Source organism: Zootoca vivipara, chromosome 1 (assembly GCF_963506605.1).
Source record: "Zootoca vivipara chromosome 1, rZooViv1.1, whole genome shotgun sequence".
NCBI lineage: Eukaryota > Metazoa > Chordata > Lepidosauria > Squamata > Lacertidae > Zootoca > Zootoca vivipara.
Genome location: NC_083276.1, coordinates 46,016,919 through 46,042,218, shown reverse-complemented (window position 1 = coordinate 46,042,218; position 25,300 = coordinate 46,016,919). Strand labels below are relative to the sequence as shown.

The following is a 25,300-nucleotide window of genomic DNA, read 5'->3' as shown; positions in this document are numbered from 1 at the left end:
AGGTTACATAACATATAAACTATATTCTAGATATTAGTGGGTCCTAAAAAGACTCCATCAGAGCATTTACTACTTAACACTCCTATTAGCAGCAGACCAACCGACCAGCTGACAAATCTGACTGTCACATAGAGGCAGTTAGTCCTCCCTTAGAATTTTGGATTTGACTGACATATCCCACACTTTTAAGGGACAACTGGAAACATACATCAAAGCTCCCAATTCTTCCTTTGCAGCTGCAACTTTATTTATCCCATGCTTCGTGTCATATAGGTCATATGCCAGAGGTTTCACACCCATGTGATCTGGTTTTTCTAAGCAAGAACACAAGAAACTGACAAGATTGCTGTCAGTTTTTTTGTAGCTGATCATAGCCTTGCTAATTTTATTCTCGTGATGTTTGTATAAGTTGTTCTATGCACATAAGGTTCGGGAGAGAGACCTTTGCTTGGATCTCTGAAGGGTGGATACATTAGATTTTAATTAAATTGAAAAGTCTTCAATGTTATTAGCAGATAGCAATAGGATAACTGTAGGGAAAGCATGTAGTTCCCACGTCTGATATCAAAGTCTACTAGACTTTCAGCAAAATCAAATTCACTATCACTTGCCTTTCTTTGGGACCCCAGACACTAAGAATTCTACTTTCTTCCTGTACTATGTCTACCTGCTAGGTAGAGAAATAAGTATGGAACAATCTAACAAAGCTCCAACCTGGGAGAATTCTACAAAGCCTTTCATTCTTTCCTTTTTTTAAAAAAAAGTTACACACAAACACACAATAGCAGGGGGGGTTTTGGACGGGTGGTGGTGGAATTCAAACAACCTTTACCCAGTGTGCTATGACTTCCCTATACCAGGTTTATTGTATTATTTTGTACTGTATTAGGCTGAATAGTACTATAGTATTTTTACATCAATTCTTACGTTTTTGTGTCTGTGTTTGTGTCTTTAACAGCCCAGGTTTTTGTCCTACTTATCTCAAAGACCTGTCATATATATTAACGCTAACAAACAAATAATCCTATTCAGTTAATGACATAGACAGGATTTGTGAATAGATCTTGAAGAGAAAGAATCTAATAGGAACAAAGATCGGAATTCAATCATAACACTAAATTCTGTACAAAGTCACATTTGCTGTCTGTTCAGTTTCTGCAGAAGCATGTACCATTGGAACAATGAAAACTGACCAGAATTCTGAAGCCAATGGCACAAAAATCATCATGCAAACAAACCCAAACCAACCCCTTAAGCAAAAAGTACTTGTCAGCAAAACAACTGAATCTTAAAAGCCAGCAAACTAAATGTTGTGCAGCCCATCAGCTATGCATCATGGCTTTTCAGGTACTCAGCAACTTTTGTAATGTAAGCCCACAACTTATGCACATTTAACTTGTGCACATTCAGTTTTACGCGCATGGCAAATAATAATAATAATAATAATAATAATAATAATTTCAAAGGGTAGAAAGGGGGCAGGGTCCTGGGAAAAATGACTTTGGCAATCCCATCTACCATTGAACCCAATGGATTTTGACTATAGGCAATTTTGGCTTCAGGCACAATCCCTGAAAGGACTTCCGGGTTTGCCGACTTCGTAAATCAAAACCTTCGTAGGTCGAGGCATTCAGATGTCGAGGTACCACTGTAATGATACCCCAAAGGCATGTGGAAGTTCATTTCTTCCTCCTGTCGTAACAAAAGAATCTGGAAAGGTCCATCATCTACGCCGGTATTTGGAGTCTAATGGCATTCAGAGTCTAACAACCGCTTTTCGGAGTCTAATGGCAGCCAAGCAGGTGCTCCTGGGAAGCTTCCAAGCAGGGCATGAAGACAACAGCCAAGGCATCTGCCGAAGCGCCAGACACAAAGACAAGAAGGGGGGAGGAGTTGAAAGAGTGCCTTCCGGGGCTACAAGATGGTCACCAGCTGCCTAAAATCCGGCTGGGCCTCTCCAATATAAGGCAAACTGGGACAGGGCACCAAAGAAGCAGTGCTCTTTCATACAGTAGTTAGGAAGTCAGAGCTATGAGCTGTAGAATCACAGAACTGCAGAATTAGAAGGGACCACGAGGGTCATCTAGTCCAACCCCGGCGATGTGGGAATCATTTTGCCCAAACTTTGAGATTAAGAGTCTCCTGCTCTACCAACTGAGCTATCCCAGATATCCCTGCTCCATATATTTCTCTCACACCTGCTTTCCAGTGCTGGGTTACAGCTAACCCAGGTGTTCCCAACAAAATTTTCTCGAGGACCCCTCATCGAGCCGCTATTGTGACAAGGACCCCATTAATTCCTAATCCTAAAATTAAAAAGTGAGAGCCAAATTAAGAGTCTTTTTATATTTTATATTTATACGTTTTTTACAGTTATAACAGAGTACTCCATCAGTATACAGTTAGTTTTAATTTTCAGTTCTTAATGAGATGAACCACTTTTTAACCAACGGTCCATTTTTAATTACGCGAACTGTAGCTTCCGTGAAAAACAACGCTTTGTTTACAAACACTACTGTTTTGCAAAGAGGCAGCGCGCGCCAGGGAGGAGGGAGGGGAATGGAGAAGACAGGGTACCTGTGCAGTAGCGCACAAATGAAACCGACGCGCGCAAAGCATCTTGGGGAGGTGAGCGTTAGTAGAATGCGCGCGCTGCCTCTTTGCAAAACAGTAGTGTTTGTAAAGCGCCACCTAACGGCATACAGCAGAACTACTGCCTCTATCTAATTCTAGTTTTGCGCTAGACTCTGCTCATGCAGGAAGCGGCCAAAACAAAAAATCTGTTATCATACGAAATATATTTAATATATTTTTTATTCTAATAGCATCTTGCAGACCCCTCTGGCATAGCTCGCGGACCCCTGGGGGTCCGCGGACCACCTGTTGGGAACCACTGAGCTAATAAAATGTTGAGGGTGGTGGTGGTCCTTGTTTCTTTACCCGACAGCACAGCCACCCTCTGAAAAAGGGTCCATTCTCGAATACTTTTTTTTAAAAAAAAAGTCACGCTGTAATGCATCTCATGCAATGCGGCATGAAGAATATAAAGAACGACACGCACCCCTCTCCATTTCTCCCTTCAGTTTATATAGTCTCATCTCTCCCCCCGCCCCGGTGTTGTTGTCACGTGACCCTGTTTAAGCAAGCGAGAGGGTGAGCGCAGAGCATGCAGTTACTGAAACGTTCGCGCCGCGCGACGCAAGGCACGCTCCCTTCGACGGCCTTCCCGGGAAGGAAGGCCCCTAGCGGCCGGCCCGGGGCGCTGCAGCCTCCGCCATTGGCAAACGAAGCCCCGCCCCTCCGCCAGCGCTTCGCAGCCCCTCTGCTGAGCTAGTTCATTCTAGGCGACCGTCCCTGCCGCCGCCCCCCCCCCGGCCCCCGCTCACCATCATGGGAACTCCATACAGTAGAGTCTTGCTTTTCCGCAGCGCTTGCATTCCGACCATGGCGGGAGCGGCCCAGTATCTCGCCTTCTTGGGCCCAGAGAGTGGAGGGGGGGGAGGCCGTTCCTGCTGCGCTTCCGGCGTCCTACCGAAACGCTCGTCCCTCGGATCCCGAAGCCGAGAGCAGCCGAGTTCCGCCGTGCGAAAAGGGAAACGGGGGTTGGGGATAAAATAATAAAAAATTCCACTCGCCGGGACTCCTCGAATGGGAACCCGGTTAGCGGTCCAGATGCCTGAAACCGACGGGAGGAGGACTTGGCAGGCAGAAATTCAACGGGTCCACTTTCCCCGAATTTGGAGGCAGACAAATAAAGGGCATAATTAGTAATTAGTGCTGCTTGTGTCCTCGATTTCACGAATTTATTTAATTCCGCGACTAGTTGTTTCCATCCTGAAAGCACATTTCAGCACATCACAAACGTATAAACTAAAGCATCTGCTGACGCCATGCGGACGGGTTATTTCGGATCTTTACCCTAAGCATAAGAAATAAGAACAAATCAAACTTATAAGTGCTACTGAACAGTTCATCTCCTTCACCATCGTGTAAACAGAAGTCCCATGTACTCATTAGAAATTGGGGCTTCCAGATAAGATGGGTGTTGTTTCCAGGCAGATTATCCCAGTGTTTCTTTTTCTAGATTTTTTATATCTGTGTCTATATGAAGCTGTGAAGCTGGCTGGTGGGCTATATTCTGTCTCAAAAACTCATTATCATATATGCTTGGCAGCAGTGACACTAGCTTTAAAGAATGAATAAATAACATACTAAATTAGAGGCTGCGAAAGGAAAATAGATCTGAGGAAGCCGTTTTTTAAAGCTGTTATGCCCAAACCTAGACACAGCCCCCCCCCTTTAATGCGAACACCTCAAATTTGGCAAAGCAGATTTGATCACTGTGCTTGCGTTTATCCACTAGATGGCATATTCTTTATACCAAATGTTAAAGCAATACCTTTTCTCCTTGCTATGTTTAAAAAACGGAATGAAATCCTGTCTCCCATGCAGGCTTCTGGATTATACAGAGCTCTGCACCAAACAGAATCAGGAGAGCGTTAAATTATCCTGCTGTTGTTGTTGGCATCCATCTGTCTCAAGAGACAATGGAGTGCACCTCTGGGGGTGAAGTCAAACTGCTGCTTTAGCAGCACCAAAGTGATCTCCTTGGGGCGCAAGCCTGGGCAGTGTGTATGGAGGTCCTGGGCTGCCCAGAAGATAACACACACACTCATTGGCCTCGCTGATGTGGTCTAAAGGAAAGCAGAGTGGGACCAGCTTGGCTGCAGGAATTGCCCAAAGGAGGTGTACAAGGCACCACCCAACTGTCTTAGGGACTTCACTCTGGATTTATGTAGCGTTTACTCCTTAGCCTTCTGTTGTCCTGAAGATATCCCGCAAGGCAGCAGAGATTTGGATCAGAGCTTTCCTTCTCCTAGATGGGCTACTTTCCCAGGTTGACGAGCCCCATCTGCCCCTCACTTCCCTCTACAGCACGTGCCGAAACCACCTTCTTGACTATTGGACTTACTATTAGTCTCATGTGCTCAATCTGCCAGAGCTTGTCTTCACATGCAGGGAAGGTTCCTAATTTATGGAGGGTTTGAGACCCATCGGCTACTCTCACCTGGTTTAGCTGGCTAATAGTTTGTCCATCTTTCGTCCCCACCCTGCACTCAGCTCTCACCTGTTTCAACTGTTATGTTTTATCTCCCATTGAATTTCTAATACATCCATAAGCAGTCAAGGACTAGTGCTTTGAGGAGACACATTAGTCCAAAGAGCCTGTGCAGAACTGGCTTTTATAGCCAGGATAGAGATAAGCAGCTCAGAATCAACCCTGTTGTTTTGTTAACTCCTCAGAAAACACTCAGCTGTATCAATACCAAAGGCCTTCTTCAAACACATTACAGTATTGTACAGCCCCATTGAACTTGGAGGGTTTAATGCAAGACAACATTAAAAAGACAAATCCATCCATGAAACAGCAAAACAGCTATGGTTGCTTCCACACAGTGTTTTGTTTGGAACAGCCATCACCCAGTCACTTTTTATGGAGAATCCAATCAAACAATTATTACACAAGTATGTCTCTACATATTCAAAAATATAGGGTGGGAATTACCCAAATTCTTCTCCAAGAATAGTATGGTCCGGCTGAGGACTCTTTGAGGTGAGACCAGGTAATGGGATAGCTGTAAGTTTCACTCAGACCTTTCTGCAGCATCAGCATCCTGCTGCTTCTTTAAGGTGTCTAAGGGCACTTCCTTTTTAAATTTATTTTCACCTAAAGGTGAAGAGAGGATACTAAAGGCAAGCAGAGAATGTTTCTTTACATCTAACCAGAGCACAGATGTCAAGAAATGGTAAGTCGCTTGAGTGACTGAATCTAATATACCATAAAGGCTTCCTTCCAAGGGAAAGCAACTGTCTTATTGAAAGGAGGCATGTCGGAAGTTTTCCATTTCGAAATTTCTTCCACTTTATTCAGTTGGCAATTGTCACAGATCATGCGCATGCCCACGATTTCCGGTGTCTGTGCAGATGCAATTTCCGGTGTCTGCATCTGTGCAGACACGATTTCTGGCGTCACCACGCTGCGCAAGTCCCCGCACCGCGCTGCACCAGTTTAGCGCAGCACACGGGGACTTGCCGAGCGGGCGGCTCGGTGGCCGGTTAAATGACCTTAGGTTGCCTACCTCTGGCTATGGGTGTTGTCATGATGAGCTCCTGCATTTCAAAAATTCACCTCTAGATTATTGCTTCTAGGTCAGACGGCATAGGATGGCAGCTTGAGATTCTTAGATCAGGTATGCTGACACCAGGTGATTAATCTCTGTTCTAATGCAAGGTGTCTCTGTTAGATTCAGCAGCAACTTCCTCTTCATCTATTTCACCCTTTTTTTAAAGCCTTGGTAGCTGCCTCTTAAGTGCCTCTCATCATGTTTACCAAAAGCTCCCTGATTTTTGCATGCACAAGTTTACTAAATGAGGCCTACTTGAAAAACACACTTTGAGCACTGACAAGCATTTAGCATTCTGCATTGGCAGAATGTATACTTTTGAGGGTCAGTGAGGGCACAGGAGTAGGTACATTACGTCTATTTTCTGAATGAACCAAGGCTGGCAATATACAAGGCAGGGAGCTGAAGAATGAAATGTCGCTTTGGTCCAGACAACATCATCCCAGAAACTGATCTTTGTCATGCTAATGGGTGATTGGAGTGACTGAAATACAAATACAACAGCAGAAGAGAAAAATAAATAGCACCACAGGGCACAAAAGGGTAGAAATAAAATTGAGGTGATTGTGTATGTAACTGAACCAAATAAATCTATGTATACACACAGCAATAATGGGAATTTAATGTTGCATCGGGTCAAGTGAAGAGATAATAATCATTAGGCTTTTGTTTAGCAAATTGCAAAAAAAAAAAATCCCCCTCTTTCTAATGCAGGGGTCAGCAAACCTTTTCAGCAGGGGGGCGGTCCACTGTCCCTCACACCTTGTGGGGGGCCGGACTATATTTTGGAAAAAAATATGAACGAATTCCTATGCCCCACAAATAACCCAGAGATAAAAGCACACATTCTACTCATGTAAAAACACTAGGCAAGCCCCACAAATAACCCAGAGATGCATTTTAAATAAAAGGGCACATTCTACTAATGTAAAAACATGCTTATTCCCGGACCGTCCGTGGGCCGGATTTAGAAGGCGATTGGGCTGCATCCGGCCCCCGGGCCTTAGTTTGGGGACCCCTGTTCTAATGGCTTTTGGTGGCAGGACAGCTGACGTTATTGGACCCCCTCCTCCAGTTTCCAGTCAATAACTGCAAATCAAAAGACACTGAAACAACACAAGCACTATGGACCCCACAGACCAGGTTTTTGTTGTTGTTGTTGTTTGCAGTTGTATCCTACAACATAGAATCCTAGAACTGCAGAGCTGGAAAAGACATGTATAGGACTGAGCTCTTAACCACACCCATAAGAATACATGTTGAATAGAAACCAAGCAAACAAAAAGTAGATGGAGTTCAGACTTGACAAGAGAAATGGTATCTACCAGGAGCAGAATGTAAAGACAATGGGAAGCCTTTCCCCATCTGCCTCCCTTACTGCAGAGGAATATTTGAGGTCATTGGGAGAGTCAAAATTGCTTCAGGATTGCTCTCCTGTACTATTTCAGACACATGGTTTACTGTATATATTTAGATATGTGAGCATTTATGAATATTTAAGACCTTAGAATTCTTATAACAGTCTATATTAATAATATCATATCATATATCTCCAATTTTCTTGAACAGCTCTCTGGTTTTTCCCATTCTGTTGTTTTCCTCTATTTATTTGCATTGCTCATTTAAGAAGGCTCTCCTGTCTCTCCTTGCTATTTTTTGGAAATCTGCATTCAATTTCCTGTATCTTTCACCATCTCCCTCGCATTTTGCTTGTCTTCTCTCCCCCACTATTTGTAAGGCCTCATTGGACAGCCACTTTGCTTGCTTGCATGTCCTTTTCATTGGGATGGTTTTTGTTGCTGCCTCCTGTATAATGTTACAAGCCTCCCATCTATAGTTCTTCAGGCACTCTGTCCACCAAATCTAAATCCTTAAACCTGTTCCTCACTTCCACTGTGTATGTGAAGAAGTGTGCATGCACACGAAAACTCATACCAATAACAAACTTAGTTGGTCTCTAAGGTGTTACTGGAAGGAATTTTTTATTATTATTTTGTTTCGACTACGGCAGACCAACACAGCTACCTACCTGTAACTATTCATAAGGGATTTGATTTAGATTGTGTCTTACTGGCCCAGTGGTTTTTCCTACTTTCTTCCATTTAAGCTGGAATTTTGCTATAAGAAGCTGATGATCTGAGCCACAGTCAGCTCCAGGTCTTGTTTTTGCTGACTGTATAGAGCTTTTCCATCTTTGGCTGCAGAGAATATAATCAAACTGATTTTGATGCTGCCCATCTGGTGATGTCCATGTGTAGAGTCATCTCTTGTGTTGTTGGAAAAGAGTGTTTGTGATGACCAGCTTGTTCTCTTGACAGAACTCTATTAGCCTTTGCCCTGCTTCATTTTGAACTCCAAGGCCAAACTTGCCAGTTGTTCCTTTTATCTCTTGACTCCCTTATTTTAGCATTCCGATCCCCTATAATGAGAAGAGCCCTATGATGAGAAGAACATCCTTCTTTGGTGTCATTTCTAGAAGGTGTTGTAAGTCTTCATAGAAATGGTCAATTTCAGTTTCTTCAGCACCGGTAGTTGGTGCATAAACTTGGATTACTGTGATGTTAAAAGGTCTGCCTTGGATTTGTATTGAGATCATTCTATCATTTTTGAGGTTGCATCCCAGTACAGCTTTCGCCACACTTTTGTTGACAATGAGGGCCACTCCATTTCTTTTACGGGATTCTTGATGTATGTATAATGATTTTGGTGTGGTCTTTGGCTAAGAGGGTTGGGCAATGTCAAAAGTCTTTAAAGATTCCTGCACACTTTTGTTCACGGTCTCTCCCTCCTTGGAAAGAGGGGAGGGAAACTTGTTGCAACAGGAAAAATAAGTACTGTACAGTCGTACCTCGGGTTACGACCACCTCGGTTTGCGAACAGTTCGGGTTACGAACTGCGCAAACCCGGAAGTGTTTTCGCCGCGTGCGCGTGCGCAGAAGCGGCGCGCGTGCGATCGCGCAATCTGCGCATGCGCAAAGCGCGAAAATCGCGAAAACCGCGCTTTGCCCATTGCGTTCGGTTTACAAACTATTCGGGTTATGAACTGCGTTCCGGAACGGATCGCGTTCGTAACCCGAGGTATTACTGTATCTGCTTTGCTTTGCTTTCCACTGGATCCAGTCTCCATCATTTTTTCTCTAACTGATCATGGACTTAGCGGACTCAGAGTCCCATGGGGAGTCGGGCAGCAAAAGCCAAACCCCAATTTTTACATCAATTTCTATTTAAAAAATTTCACAAAAAGCCTTCTGCAATCAAATGCAAAACAGAAACTCGGCCAATGAATGCCTGCCATAATACAAGGAACAATTTGCTGCTACATCTCACCCCAGATTCCTCCTTCCAAGTGGATATTCTGCAGCGAGCTTCCCTCAGCCCCACCCAGGCAGGACTAAAGCCATGCAAAGCAAGCCATTGCACATACAGTGGTACCTCTACTTACGAATAACTCTACTTACGAATGGAGCTCCGTCCGCCATCTTGGATGCGGTTTAGATAGGATTTTTTCTACTTACAAATTTTTAGATAGGGTTGATTCTACTTACAATTTTTTTCTCCCAATGCATTCCTATGGGATTCGACTTACAATTTTTTTCGACTTACGAATGTGCGTTTGGAACGCATTAAATTTGTAAGTAGAGGTACCACTGTAATGCAGATCACAGGGCTGTTTGTTGGCAGAGAGTGAGACCTGGGAATGTCAGAGGATGCTACATTCAACAGCTGCTAACTCTTCAGGGCAATAAAAGGGCAACTCAGCCCCATAATCCCCGCCTCCTACCCTGAGGAGCAGCTCTAGGAATTTCAAAACAATGACAATCACCACCATGCTGATTCACATAAATATTGCTCAATGAACTCAGGAGAAAAAGACTGTGTGGTGCCAGTTTGGAGGATAAACAGAGAGCAGCAGACAATGTGGAGCCAGCAGCCCTGAGTAGTCACAGGAAAAAACAGCATGTGACTGATTCTGGGCATGGCCTTCTGCAACGGCAAAGGGCCAACTCATATTCAGTCTAATAATTACGGTACTTCCTAATTCAGATAGCGTTGTGGGTTTTTTTTAAGAGACCATTTTTTTTAGACCACTTCTATACCACTAAATATATAAAAAGATAACTCTAAGTGTCGTACAGAAAAGAGCTTATATTGGAGAGCTTATGCAGTTTGTTTGTGTGTGTGTTCATATATAGTATAGGCTCCATTTTCCTCAGGGACTGTGGTCACTTCCAGATGACCTGTTTACTGATAATTCATTATTTGATTGGACAAATCCTAAAGACATTTCTCCACATATCTGCAGCAATCTGCAATTTTTTTTTAAAAAAAAATCCTCATAAAAATTCATTAGGACTAGTACTGTATACACATTTTCCAAGAAATTTTCTCCAGTATGGTCCATTTCTGTGTGTTATTTTCACAAGCGTAAGCATGTTTATAAAAACATTTCCCTACTATATGCATTTTTGCTTGGAGAGCTGCATTACAAAATTTGGAGAAGTGTGAATTTCAAAGCACACTTGCACTTTTGTTTGCGCGTTGATTCAAAGTATGCTAATTGGGTGGTTGCTCATCAAAATGCAAACAAAATCAAATTTCCACCCCATCCCTACTTATGAGTAAGGTATACTGCATCGCTGCCAAGATCAAGTTACAGGAGCCCATGAGGACGCGAATTTCCAGCTATCTCCAGAACTGACTTCCTGGAAATTCCTCCTGGGACCAATTTAAGGTGTTTATCTTGACATTTAAGGGCCTAAATGACTTGGTCCTAAAATATCTGAAAGAATGGCTCCTTCTAGACCAGGCTTCCTCAACCTTGGCCTTCCAGATGTTTTGAGACTACAGTTCCCATCATCCCTGACCACTGGTCCTGCTAGCCAGGGATCATGGGAGTTATAGGCCAAAACATCTGGAGGAGCGCAGGCTGGGGATGCCTGTTCTAGACCAACCTGCCCAAAGTCCTCCAGGGAAAGCCCTGAAAGTGGTTCCTGCATGTAATGAGGTTTGTGGTATAGGCCTACTGGTGAATTTTCTTTGGAGCAGCCTCCCTCTGAGGAGTGTCTCGTCCCCACAATGATTTTCATTTGGCACCCAGTGAGGACGCACCTCTTTGCCCATGTTCTTTGGGCAGGGTTGTGGTGCATTGGGCACCCATAGGTTTTTGCCACCACTATTATCTTTTCATTTGTCTTTTGAACTATGCCTTCTTGCTGTTTTCTGTTTTCAGTTTTTGAAGTTAGTGGCATCAATGAGTCCCATCAGCAGAATCTCTGTAGAAGGACTTCTACTTGCACATCAGGGTTCCCCCCTCCCACTCCATGCCCCACAAAATTAATAGAATCCTAGAATTATAGAGTTGCAAAGGGACATGAGGGTCATCTAGTCCAACCCCCTGTAATGCAGGAATCTCATCTAATGCATCAATGACAGATGGCCCTCCAACCTCTTCTGAAAAACCCTCCAGTGGTTCAAGGGGATCGGGAAAGCCCTTGGAACAGGACTTAAGAGGGAGAAGAGGGGGGTTGTTCCATCAGGCCAGCTGAAATGTTTCCATCTCACAAGATGGAAAGCCTAACAATGTATGTATGTATGTATGTATGTATGTATGTATGTATGTATGTATGTGTGTGTGTATTTCCACTTCAGAACCTGTGGTTGGATTATAAGTACGGTATTAAAAATGTTTTTTTCAATTAAAAAAATCCCAGTTCACCATCAAGATTCAGCTGTCATTTTTTGATACTCCTAGTACTACAAATAGAAACTTTAGGATTTATGAACATAGGAAGCTGTGTTATACCGAGTCAGATCACCTAAGCTCAGTATTGTCTACACTGCCAGTGGCTCTCCGGGGTTTAGACAGGGTGTCTCTCTCAGCCCTACCTGGAGATGCCAGAGATTGAACCTGGGACCTTGCATGGAAGGCAGGTGCCCCATTGCTGAGCAATGGCCCTTCTCTAAACATCAGAACCTGAGCAATAACGGATGTCTGCACCCAGGGGCTAGCGTGCACTCAGGCTGAAACCCCTTTACTAGGGTTGCCATATTTCAAAAATATGGCAATCAAAAATATGACATATTTCAAAAATATATCTAAAAAAAAACCACCATGAATTTCTTAAGGAAATCCACCAAAATCTACACTTTCGACATGGGTTGCCGTACGTCTGGATTTCCCTGGACATTTCAGCGATTTCCACCAGGACACCGTTTCCAACGGCCGGGAAATTCTGGACGTATGGAAACCCGACCTTTACCACCAGGAAAGAAAATGGAGCTTGTACAGGATTGTGTTTAATGCAGCAGCTCTGAGTAAGAACCCTGTCAGCGCATGGATTTACGCTGGAGCAATTAGACTTCCCTGCTCTCCTGCCCCCTCCCCCCGATTTAGGGGAGCATGACCATTTCATCCACACTGGGTATCAAGCTGAGAGGGCAGTGCAAGGAGTGCTGCAACAATGACAAACCACAGAAGATGAAAGGAGACGGCCGGGGGGGGGGGGAGGATTTGGTGTTGCACAGGGTACCGCACATGCTGAGAAAGATGAACTAGAGGCCTGATGCAAGGCGGCTTACTTTGTTCCTACCTAGCCTGGGCTGCCTTGGAGCATTTGCAATCTTGCCACTCCTCCACTGCATCTCTCCCTATGGGCTCTTGTTAGCATTTGATGATTTAATTTGCAAAAAACAAAAACAAACAAAAACTGGCAGTCTTCACAGCTAGAATAAGACATCTCAGTGGTGTAACTAGCAGTGGAGACCAAGGGGTCTCACCCACAGAGCTGCTACATAGACGACATTTTCTCTCGCTTAAAGCACTTTGCCAAAGAACGAGATATTGGGGGTCACAGTACAAAGCTCACGGAAAAGGACATTTTGGAATGCTGGGAATGAACAAAACCATGCTAGGTATGATTAGGGAAAGGATTGGGAGGACGGAACCAACACATATAAATCAGGGGTGGGGAGCCTTCGGCTTGGGGGCCAAATGTGGCCTTCTAGGTCTGTCTGTTCAGATCTCAGGGCCCTCCCCAGGAGCCATGCTGCACACTCTCTTCAAGGGCTTTTGCCTGGCTGGAATATGCCCTGGAACTGTGATGATGCCTCTTCCTTCCTGGATGGAGGATGGTAATGCATGATGTGTGCATATATATATATATATATATATATGAAACCTATGGCTTTTGCATGACTGGCAGGTAACCTGCTGTACACAGGCACTGCCCACCTTTGCCTCTGGAATGTACAGTTCCATTTGTCTTACCTTTTTTTTCTTTTTCTTTTTAAAAAGCCAAACCTAGCATATTTTCAGCTGCTTTCAGCCCATTGGTCTAGCCACCTCAGTACAGTGGTACCTTGGTTGTCGAACGGCGTGGTGTCAAACAAATCGGCTCCCGAACGCTGCAAACCCGGAAGCGAGTGTTCCGGTTTGCAAACGTTTTTGGGAAGCCAAACGTCCGACGCAGTTTCCATGGCTTCCGCAGCTTCCACTTGAGTGCAGGAAGCTCCGGCAGCCAATCAGAAGCAGCACCTTGGTTTTTGAACCGTTCCGGGAGTCAAACGGATTAAGTTCGACAACCAAGGTACCACTGTATAGTGTCTTCTGACTGTCAGTCTTAGACAGAGGTCTTTACTACCTGGAGATGCCAGGGATTGAACCTGGGACCTGATTGTGCGGGGAATGGGGGCAGATGGAGCAACATTTCCCTACGAAGAAAGACTTAAGAAGTAGTGCTTTTGTTCTGTTGTGAGCACCGGCCTCCACTTAGGTACATATTCAGGACAGCTCCATGCAGGGCTCAGGCTGAAAGCTTCATGACAGCCTATCTCAGAAGCTACTATATTTGCAGTCATCCTCATGTGACTCTGTTTTGGTAGCTAGCTCCACATTGGCAGTTATAATCCAGCTACAGCTAGAGGGACACAGGATCCTGGATTAAAGACCTGAGATGAAACCCCTGGATTTAAAGGCCTGAGAACCTCTGCTCAGAAAGGAGATACAAACTTGACTATTGTGTGTCTTCCTCTCACTCGCTCTAACAAATAAATAAAAAGTCAGACTCACACGTTCATTATTTTTTTAGATTAATTTTGCTATTGTAGTTGAAGGGTAACAAGTCCTTCGGTCTCTTATACAATATTCCAACTCACAAAATAATAATAATCATAATAATCATAATCTGCGGCGGTAGAAGGGCAGCACCTTTCATTTATCCTTCAGATGGTTTTTGGAACCTAGTGATGACAAAAAGAAAGAAAACTGAGGAGATAAGAGAGTTAACTGGAGCTTGTTGCTGGTCTTGGGGTGAGAAAGGTAAGCTCTGATTTTGGTACTTAAAAGAGGTGCATTATGGGTAAGTTGCCACCTCAGAAAAACAGGAGAGAAGGTGTTTTTGTGGTCACTGCTGGAGGAGGCAGGGGATTAACAGAGTCCCAGGTAAGGGACTTCTCAGTGTGGCTTCCCTTCAGGCCTGCTGTGCCACATCCCCATGATTCCAGCAGTTGTGGTTTCGTTGTGTGTATTTAAAATCAAAGAGTACCACCTAGCCTCAGGAGCTTAAACCCCACACTCTTTGACGGAGTTCTAGAGTGACGCGGCTGAGAAACAAGCTGTCCTTTAAAAAAGAGGCAAGGGTGTTCATCTCCTTGAGAGGCGAGGCTCTCCAGTGTCTTCGGGGGAAGGATATCAACGGCAAGTGATCAGGCAATGGGGCAGAGGCAGAGGCAGAGGCTCGGCCGGGCGGTTCGGCCAGGCACAGTTCAGACCCTCGTGTGTCTGCAGGTCCGTGAAGGGCCTGAGGCAGAGGCCGCTGCGGAAGTGGACGGGGATTCCTCGTCGGTGGTGTCTCCCTGCTCTTCCTTGTGGAGGCCAAGGCTGATGTGGCTCTGCAGGGCTGCTGGAGTCAGCCATTCCTTGGGCAGGCAGCTTTGCAGGAAGGGAATACAGGAGCTGAAGTAGGCCAGCCGGTTCACCCAGCGGGGGATTTCCTTCCCACACAGGATCTGGTGGAAATGGACAGAAGAGCAACAACAACAGGTAACCGTTATATCATAGGTGCCTGACGAAAGGTGATTGGTCCTCACACTGTCACCTCCCCATGCCTGTTCATGTTTCCGGGTGGTGGGGTGGAGGGAGAGAAATGATGCCACTTATCACTGCAACATTTTATTGTGGCAGTGAAGCACACAGACTGCGCGGAAGTGCCACATAAACCCCGAAGGCAAAGGGCGAAACACTTGGCAAGTTGGCATTTCAACTATTTGGGCAACTTGTGATTGGGGGTGCAGCTGGGTAATTTGATAATTTGGACTTAATGGTTTCATGGGGGGCACTCTTTAGATCAGGAGATCTAACCTTTGATCTGTGAGTCTCCCCCACTCATAATATTTTTTTTCTGACCCTCCCCCTCCCACCACAATACCCCACTGATTTTGGTGACAGCAACTGCAAAAATATTTTAATGAAAGCAGACGCTGTGAGTGGGATGCAGCACCCAGATGAGCATACAGCTTACCCTTCCTGGTCATTAGATCGATCATGTCATGAGCAGAGCGAAGGTAATAACCATAACCCCCTCCTCAGTGCAGCTGCATGGATCAGTTGAGGAATGGGTGGCTGTGTGCCTGAATGTCTGTCTGTCTGAACATGTGTGCATGTGAGAGTGCTTGTGCAAGAGTTCTATGTCCACCCTTGCCACTGCCATGTGGACTCCAGAAGGCTGGGCAAAGGTGAAAGTGGCCTTCAGTGCAGGAAAGGTTCAGTACTCCTGCTTTAGAGGGTGTGCAGAGCCTAGGGCTTGCTAATCAGAAGGTCAGCGATTCGAATCCTTGCGACGGGGTGTGCTCCCATTGCTCGGTCCCAGCTCCTGCCAACCTAGCAGTTCAAAAGCACGTCAAAGTACAAGTAGATAAATAGGTACCTTTACAGTGGGAAGGTAAACGGCGTTTCCGTGAGCTGCTCTGGTTCGCCAGAAGCTGCTTTGTCATGCTGGCCACATGACCAGGAAGCTGTACGCTGGCTCCCTCGGCCAATAACGCGAGATGAGCGCCGCAACCCCAGAGTCGGCCACGACTGGACCTAATGGTCAGGGGTCCCTTTACCTTTACTACTTCTCTTATTTTAAATGGGCACTGCTTGCCCTGTTGTGTTAGGGGACCTTCTTGCTCAGCTTGCTCTGGACCTTACAGTTTTGTCCTGGCAAAACCACCACTTGCAACCTAAACTGTGTAATCCCCCTATATGGAGGATTCCCGAGAAATATCACTTTGTTTAAATATGAACATGCCCACATACCACCAGAATACAGTTCTAAAGCTGGATTTGTTCTACATCTACTGCAGGCAGTAGGGTCAAGGAAGGGAAGACCATGCACTTCCCTGAAGAGAAACAGAAGGCCTACAAGAAACAAAACAAAGTGGCAATAACAGGCCATAAAATTCATTCTACACGCAATCTCTAGGGACAGAACGGCCTTCATCTTGCAGCGCTGAGAGAGCCCAGATGAGCATGGCAAATGAGCAGGAGTGGAGAGGCAAGCCCTGCAATGTCTACTGTGAAACAAGATCCCACGGCGAGAAAAGGGAGAACTAGAAAGCTTCTGAAACCAAGCCAACAGTAGCTGGCCTAGAGACCTCTGCAGTCATCTGGCTTTCTGCTTGGAAGTTGATCTAAAGAAGATAACATCTCTGCCTGTTCTAGGACTGTGATTTTGTGGAACTAACGTAGGCCTGCCAGATCACATCCTGGCTGGGGCTTCAGTTTCTATAGAACAGCCCTGAACAACTTCTTAACCAAAGCTAAAGCATCTGACCAGTCATGCCTTGTGGTCTGTGTGACACAGAATACAGGTAGGAGGCAGAAATTCAGAAGAATACTAGCCACGTTCAAATATATAAAAGGATGTCATATGGAGGAGGGAGAAAGGTTGTTTTCTGCTGCTCCAGAGAAGCGGACACGGAGCAATGGATTCAAACTACAAGAAGGAATATTCCACCTAAACATTAGGAAGAACTTCCTGACAGTAAGAGCTGTTCGGCAGTGGAATTTGCTACCAAGGAGTGTGGTGGAGTCTCCTTCTTTGGAGGTATTTAAGCAGAGGCTTGACAGGCATATGTCAAGAAGGCTTTGATGGTGTTTCCTGCTTGGCAGGGGGTTGGACTGGATGACCCTTGTGGTCTCTTCCAACTCTATGATTCTATGATTCTAATATTGCTTTAATGATTGCTGTTTTTACCTCTTACCTTGTTTTTTTCACTGTACGTTTCTTTGATTATTAGTTTTAAAAGTAGAATGGGTATAAATTGAAGTAGGCTGCTGTGGTGAGTCAAGGTTCTTCAGGCTCTGGGCTCCAAAAATTTAAACCTGTCCCTCTGAATAGAGCAGGGAAGCTCACTGCATCTTAACCCAGCCTTCCTCAGCCTGGTGTCCTCCAGATGTTTTAGACTACAACTCCCACCACCTCTGACCACTGGCCATGTTGGCTGGGACTGATGGGAGCAAAACACCTTGAAGACACCAGGCTGGGGAAGGCTAGTCTAGCCAATAAGGGCTCAGAGAAGCAAACCTGACACCCTTGCAATATGTATGAGTCCCAACACTTCTGCGATCCAAAGAGCTTCGTTCTTTGGTTCAAATGCAGTTCTGCTTTTTTATGCATGAAAAGTCCTTGAGATGAAGATTTTTAAGTACAGGGAGCAGCTGCAGGATGACAGGGAAGGGAACAAGTGGCTCTCTGGGGAAGGCTTGGTTATAATTAAGACTAAGATTACTGGTGACACTTGAGAATAATGGCTTTCACTCTGAATGAATGAACAACTGTAAGCCATCTTACAGTAAGCTGTAAGTTTACTGCATTGGCACAAAATGGATTTTCTCCCCCTATCCCAGTAGGCGTTGCTACATGGCCACTGTCAGAACAGCCACAATTAATGGCTAAAGGAGTATTATGATTACACTGTGCTAGATATAAGATGTTATGTATTACAGCTTGGTATTGACCTTGAACAAGTGATGTGGGAAAGCTGATTTGGCACCTCTTGGCCTTGTGCTTACCAAACTGTATTAAAAACTGGGCCTGTAGGTAGAGTATTACAGTCGAAGTTCGGAACTGGAGAGTGCAGAATATGAACTTTCCCGGTTTGGAACTTCCAGATAATCCCAAACCCTTCCAACATTCAGGCTCAGTCCATAATTACAATAGCATCAATCACGCTCGTTGCTGCAGCTGCCCCTTCCCCTCCCCACTGAAACTTAGCTGGCAGTGGGGGCAGCAATGAGAAAGACTCAGCACCATGTTAGGAACCATATCCACGGCGAAATGCCATTTCCCAGGGCTTCTGATTCCTTTCCTATTGCCACCACCACTACACCAACGGGACACAGCACGTAATTCCAGGATTGTACCGGGAATATTGGGTCACTTGGAGAGTATGAGAGGGCTCTCATACAGGATTCAGCTGCAAAAGTGAAACCTTCCAGCTTGTCTTTTAAAGAGACATAGCACAACAAGGTAGGTTAAAATTGGGTACCACAACTTGCATGAGTGACAGTGCTTTCTGCTCATGCAAAACTACCACAGAGCTGTAGCTAGTGCCCACTGAGACTGGTGGAGCGGAAGGTAAGGAGGCCAACAGTAGGTGGAGCCAGAGCCAATGACAGCAGAGCCAGCTAATTCTAGTTTTTCATAGAATCGTAGAGTTGGAAGGGACCAAAAGCACCATCTAGTCCAGCCCCCTGCAATGCACGATACATTTGCCCAACGTGGGGCTTGAAGCAACGATCCTGAGATTAAGAGTCTCATGCTCTATTGACTGAGCTTGTCTCCATCCTCTTCCCCATTGGGTTCTGCAAGGGCAAATGTGAGACTAAGGAAGAGGGAACTGACTCTGGCTCTGGCCACCCCCTGAACTGTAAAAGTAAAAAGGTAGGCATGTGGGGCCTGGCTGAGGCCAAACTAATGGACCGATCTTCACTGCGACCACAACAGATACAACTCCCAAAATGAGGCACATGCCAGTGCTGTAGGAAGAGAAGTGGCTCTAGTTGGTAAGATGCAAATACTTTCCACAAGTCACTCTATCAATCGAATCCAAGAAGATAAATGTGGGAGGAAAGGAACCTTCAAAATAGTAATTGCACTTGAATCCTGTCCTGAAATATAATCAGTTCCAACTTAAAATGCATCTATGGTACTTGGTTTGAGAGAGAGAGAGAGATGATATGGCAATTTAGAAAATGCCTTGAGATGCTTAACGTTCCGAATCGACATCCCACAGAGTCCGGGAAGAAAAGAACACATCACACGCCTACACAGCCCATTTCCCCTCTCAAAGACTTCGGAGGAAATATGCAGCTCAGGTATACCTGAGTAATTTGACTTATTAAGCTACACAGCTAAGCTGCACCCACATGGAATGAAACCCTACCAACCCCTTTTCCATTGCAAAGTGCCTGTGGGGAGGGGACTATGCATCTGGCAGGGAAGCAGGTGATTAACCCTTTCCCCTCTCGGTTGCCTTCCTTCTGCAGCCCTCTCCACTTGAGTAAATCTCCAGCAGTTTGACTTCACCCCTGAAGGCACACTGTTTCATTGCCTCACCGAGACAGATGGATGCCAACCAGCTCACCAGTGTCCCAAACCTTGTTTACCTTGCAAGTATGAGTTTAAAACATCATAGGACTAAAAGTACAGTAGTGGGGGACGGGGGACGGGACAGGGAGATACAAGTGGGAAAGTGATAGCAGGAGAAGGGTTAAGCAGAAAGGGACCATCAGACTTCATTATTCACAGCTACAGTGTGACAAGCAATATACCCAACTGTCAAAAGTTTTGCAATTCTTTTACTTGTGGCCCTAGAGGCTGCCGAACAGGTCGGAATGACTGATTCGGCCTTTTCCTCTCTGCCTCTTTCATTATGTTAAAAAAATATGTAGAACAGTTTTATAGCAGTCAGGAGACACATAAATAACTCAGGGAATGGGGAGTTGCTGTTCGATAACAGCAGTTTATGACCTTTTCTATGACACTTCATATGGCTTGCACATACAAATCTGAAAGATATCACAGTTGAGAGCAGAGCCATGTTGGATTCCCCCTCCCCCCCCCTTTGGAAAGCGGAAAGTACAGTACCTGCTCTTTTAGCGAGAGAAGCTCTACTCTGTGATTTCAAGGATGCCTTTCAAACAAAGCAAGTTTGTGGCTCCTAATCAATTTCCTAATTATGGACAATTCATCTCAAGGATACATTGCCAAGGAGAGCAGCTGGGAGCAGCAATCAGGAGGAACTGATGAGTAATCAGTGTTAATTTGTGCAACTACAAAAGGGAGCAGGGGAAACATCAGCTGATCACCAAGTGCCTTTCTGGTCAAAGGTCTTGTGCCGAGGGGTGGGGGGGTTCGTTCCTAGTGCAAAGGATGAATATCGAAGGATTTGCATGAAGGAGACTGGGGGCCCTAATGGCATATCCATTCTGGGTCAGGGCAGCCATGAAATAAGCTTAGCCTGTACAGCTGTTTCAAACTTTTCTGGTCTATGGATGACTGGAAATAATAATAATAATAATAATAATAATAATAATAATAATAATAACAATAAATAAATAAATAAATAATTTATATCCCGCCCATCTGGCTGGGTCTCCCCAGCCACTCTGGGCAGCTTCCAACCGAATATTAAAACAGTACAGCATTAAACATTAAAAACTTCCCTAAACAGGGCCGCCTTCAGTTGTCATCTAAAAGTAAAATAGTTACTTATTGCTTTGACATCTGCTGGGAGGGCGTTCCACAGGACGGGTCCCACTACCGAGAAGGCCCTCTGTCTGGTTCCCTGTAACCTCACTTCTCGCAATGAGGGAACCGCCAGAAGGCCCTCGGTGCTGGATCTCAGTGTCCGGGCTGAATGGTGGGGGTGGAAACGCTCCTTCAGGTATACAGGACCGAGGCCGTTTAGGGCTTTAAAGGTCAGTACCAACACTTTGAATTGTGCTCGGAAACGTACTGGGAGCCAGTGTAGATCTCTCAGGACCGGTGTTATGTGGTCCCAGCGGCCACTCCCAGTCACTAGTGTAGCTGCCGCATTCTGGATTAATTGCAGTTTCCAGGTCAATATGCTAAATTCACCTGATACTAAAGTTTTAAATGTTTGATGCTGTATTTTGTTGTAAGCCACACAGAGTGACAGGGGCAACCCAGTCAGATGGGTGGGGTATAAGAAACTTACTACTACTACTACTACTTTATTGTTTAGTCGTTTAGTCCGACTCTTCGTGACCCCTTGGACCAGAGCACGCCAGGCACTACTACTACTACTACTACTACTACTACTACTACTATTATTACTACTACTACTACTATTCCAAAGGCCCTATAATGTAATGTAAGGGTACGTCTCACTGTACTATTGCAAGTCAAGTGAGATCAAGGCACCATTGTGTTGATTGATAGGGTAACCAATGAGAAGTACGGCTATCGTATTTGCAATGCAAACAGGCAAAGAATAGGAAGCAGCGGTATAGAAGTAACTCAACTCAAGGCCTGTCCGTACTTTGGCTCAGTGCTATGCTTGTAAATGTTCTCAAAGGGTAAATGCCCATCAGGCTAGTGCGAAGGGTGATTGAAGGACAATGTTCTGATCAGAGACCTGTTCATGGCTGGAGGCGTGTTGGCCAAAGTGTCATGCAAGTGCACTACACAGAAACAGAATGGAAGATGAACCAACCTCTGCCAGAGCAGCTGAAAAGTGATTGCAATTCTTGTGCATGAGGTGGTAGGCATTGCCCTTGTACTCCTTGCCCAGTTCCTCCATGATTTTATCCACATCTTCTTCCGTAAAGTCTGTAGTGCCCAAGGCAATGGATTCTCTGGGTTAAGCAAAGGTAAGCATCAAAAGCAGGGAACATTCAGTAAGATAATCATGAAAGATGTTAAAGGAGAGACACACTGTAGTACAGATATATTTTACCTGGCAGATAGAGCCAAGGAGTCCTTATGGAATGTTGGAACAGAGTAATGCTACAGACTTAAACAGCTTAGGAAGTAATTCAGATAGTGCTCAGCTTAAAAACAACACAATAACCTCACGCAATTAATTAAACACCATTCTTGCCATGCACACAGGATATAGTATTAGCTCGATCTATTTTTATATTCTCTTTTAAAAGAAAAAGAGAGTAAAATATGTTAAATAGAGTGTAGGTTTGAGCACTACTGATATTGTTTGGGGTTTAAACTTCACATACTTTAAAAATGTTTAATGGTACATGCAACAGGGCTGAGTTTGTAATATTTTTTGTAAGCTCTCCATTCTTGAGCCTCTGCAGCAGCAACTTATGCACCAGAAAAACCAATGGAGGGGGGATTAAGGAGATGATTTGAGTAGTCAAGACCCCCTCTGGAAATGCAAAAGTCTGGCTCATTTTCATAAGCCTGCCTCAATGGGCACTTTTCTAAATTTGAGGTGAAAGATAAAAAAAATTAATGGAACTGAGGTCTATACCATATAGGGTTTTGTACATGAATGAAGCATTGGACTGGATGCAATGACATATCTGTTTTAGAGGACACGATAGTGGAAGTTTGGGGGACTATACAAAAACACTCTGGCTCTTGTATTCCCTGCTGGTGTTGCCTTTAGCAGATGGATTCATCATGCTGCATGGCACAACTTGCTTGGGTAACATTTATGTACATAAATTGTGCTTGCACACAAAAATGTCTGATTACAGCAGATTGCCCAAATACTTTCTGTCTCTTGGGCCAAAGTCCTTGGCACATTCATTGCAGTTCATTCTACTTGGCAATAAATGTCCTGGCCCATGGACTGTAAGGCGAGAAGTCTCAGACCATTTGGAGGAGAATCCCATGCTATAGTTGCTCCCCAAGCCAGTGCCATCCCAAAGTCATAGATGAAGGATGTTGGCATGGGGCAAAGTTGCAGCATGGGTTCCTCAAATGTGGTCCGGGGGGGGGGGGGAGAGACAGTGCAGCAAGTGGTGGCAGCATGAGTAGGAACAACAAACTCCAATTCCTGGCTTAGTATTACATCTGAAAACTAGAAACTGAGTTTTCATTCATTCCAAACAAACTATATCGAGAAGCCAAGGTTTGATCTTCGTTTACCAAGCATGGTTTGTTTGAGGGAAACAAACCATAAACTCTGGTATACTGTGATGTGCAGATTGAGCCAGTGTGTAGTACATAAACCTGCAAGGAGGCGATATCCTGGGAAGACTTTTGTTGAAGTCCATCTTGTGTATTTAATGACATAATTTAAACAGCAAAGTGGGAGTCATTCACATATTCATTAGTTATAGTTTACTGGGATGTGTGAATGCTGCCACCGGTTGTCAGGTGCTTCCCTAAAAATGCATTGCCCTTTTGACTGCATGGGCTGCAGGATAGCAGATGTTGAGAGGAGAAGGAAAGGCCCTTACTTGAATTTAAAGGTCTCGCCAAGCTCCACAGCACTGCCTGGTGTGATTTCGAAAATCCCGCTGAAAGGGTAGGGATGCCCTCCATAGGCAAACTCTGGCAAGGAAAGAAAAAGACTGTAAGAATGGATAAGACCAAAGCTGCATCTGAAAAAGGCCACAACTGTCTACACGGCTCAGTGTTAGTATTTAAGTCAAATATCTTCCCATAACTGGTTTCATATGGGCCTCAACTCTGCCCTTCCTGTATAAAGAACATTGTGACAACCATAAGAATGTAATAACAGCCCTCATGGATCAGGCCAGGGACCATCTAGTCCAGCATCCTGTACTCACAGTGGCAGAGGCGTCAAGTTGTGCCCCAGATTGGGGGTGGGGGGCCAGCGTCACGTGTGTGTGTGACATCACATATGTGCCATGCATGTGTGACATCACCTGTGCAATGCTGGGTTCTGCACTCAGCCCATTGATGCATGCACAATGCAATATCCTGACATCACATGTACGACATTGGGATGTTGTGCGTGCAAAGTCACATGATGCGCACCGCCCCCTTCTTATTCAGAAGCTGCCACATGTGATAGTGTCTCCAGAGAAGTTGCTCTGCTTAAAATCCTGCCTTGATGCAAAGAGTTTGACCACATGGCTACCTCCAATCTTAGACTTATTTGAATCTCACTGTGTGTGTGTTTAGGTTGGCAGTTGCAAACTCTGCACTGGAGCACAGCAACTGCGCATGCATGGATGCCACACTCCTCAGAAGGCAAGTTTCCCATCCACAATGAGCAGCAAAACAGAGAAGCTCACAGCCTTCAATTTTGGGACCCAGAAGAAGGTTCTTCTCATTTCCAGGCACAACTAGCAGAAAGCTTCCTACCTCTGCCATAGATCTCAATCCCAGAGTGGAAGACTCCAATGCCCAACGTGGAAGTGTATTCATTTATCCAGTACTAGAGAAAGGGAGGGTGCGGGGGGGGGGGGTGAGGAGAGAGATTTGAAAGTATTAATGAAACAGACATTGCTTGGACAGTTTTTATATTAATGTAGCATTTTATGTAGCTATTGCATTTCACTTCATCCTGAAGGCTCTGGATAGGTAGCAAAACATTTAACACAGAAAAGCAAGCCTGTAAAATATGTAGAAAATTGCACGAAACGCAACAAACGTAATAATAAAAATAGCTCAAGCACAGCTTAACCTCAGCCCCCGTATATTTACCAGTAGGAGAATATGGTTACAGGTAGGTAGCCGTGTTGGTCTGGGTCGAAGTAAATGAAGGAATTTTTTTATTTTAGTAGGAGAATATGTTCAAGTGCTGCTAGAACGACCACTCCGTGGCTTTGAATGCATTGAAACATTTTTGGATCATGGCTGACTGACCTGCAGAACTGAGTCAGAACACGAGGAGCTGTGGAATGTGTCAAAGCAACCCCAGAAGTGGTCTTCCCACTTGGTAGAAGCATCACAGGGGAAGTTCATGGTAGCAAAAGGATGTGAGTCCATATAAAATCTTCAGTTGTCAACCCAAGATACAACAGGCTTGAATGGGGATTTCCCCAAAATTTTGGAAACCAGTGTTATCAAGCAGTTTTCATAACTACAAAGAGAGTGGGGAGAGACTGAGAATACCCGCATTGGCAGAAATAGCCAATAATGCTCAGACAGCTGAACACTGGAAGT

The 25,300-nt window shown here is 44.9% G+C and overlaps 2 protein-coding genes across 3 annotated transcripts in view; both read right to left on the bottom strand.

Annotated features, from left to right (window-relative positions):
• LOC118084075 (cytochrome c oxidase assembly protein COX16 homolog, mitochondrial) overlaps positions 1 to 3,521 on the bottom strand; it is a 46,208-nt gene extending 42,687 nt beyond the window's left edge. The window contains exon 1 of one of the 2 annotated variants that reach the window (XM_035113354.2): positions 3,387 to 3,521. In XM_035113354.2, the coding sequence (XP_034969245.1) occupies positions 3,387 to 3,446 (60 nt within the window). In that variant the 5' untranslated portion in view covers positions 3,447 to 3,521. The remainder of the gene's footprint in view (positions 1 to 3,386) is intronic. The other variant, XM_060273817.1, reaches the window with a different exon arrangement.
• An 11,427-nt stretch (positions 3,522 to 14,948) lies between these two features.
• Positions 14,949 to 25,099, bottom strand: LOC118084061 (deubiquitinase DESI2-like). The gene is made up of 5 exons (XM_060283055.1): positions 25,001 to 25,099; positions 24,497 to 24,569; positions 23,623 to 23,716; positions 21,909 to 22,050; positions 14,949 to 15,191 (listed from the first exon to the last, which is right to left on the bottom strand). The coding sequence occupies exons 1-5, from the start codon at positions 25,097 to 25,099 to the stop codon at positions 14,949 to 14,951; spliced, it is 651 nt and encodes a 216-aa protein (XP_060139038.1).
• Positions 25,100 to 25,300: the final 201 nt, after the last annotated feature.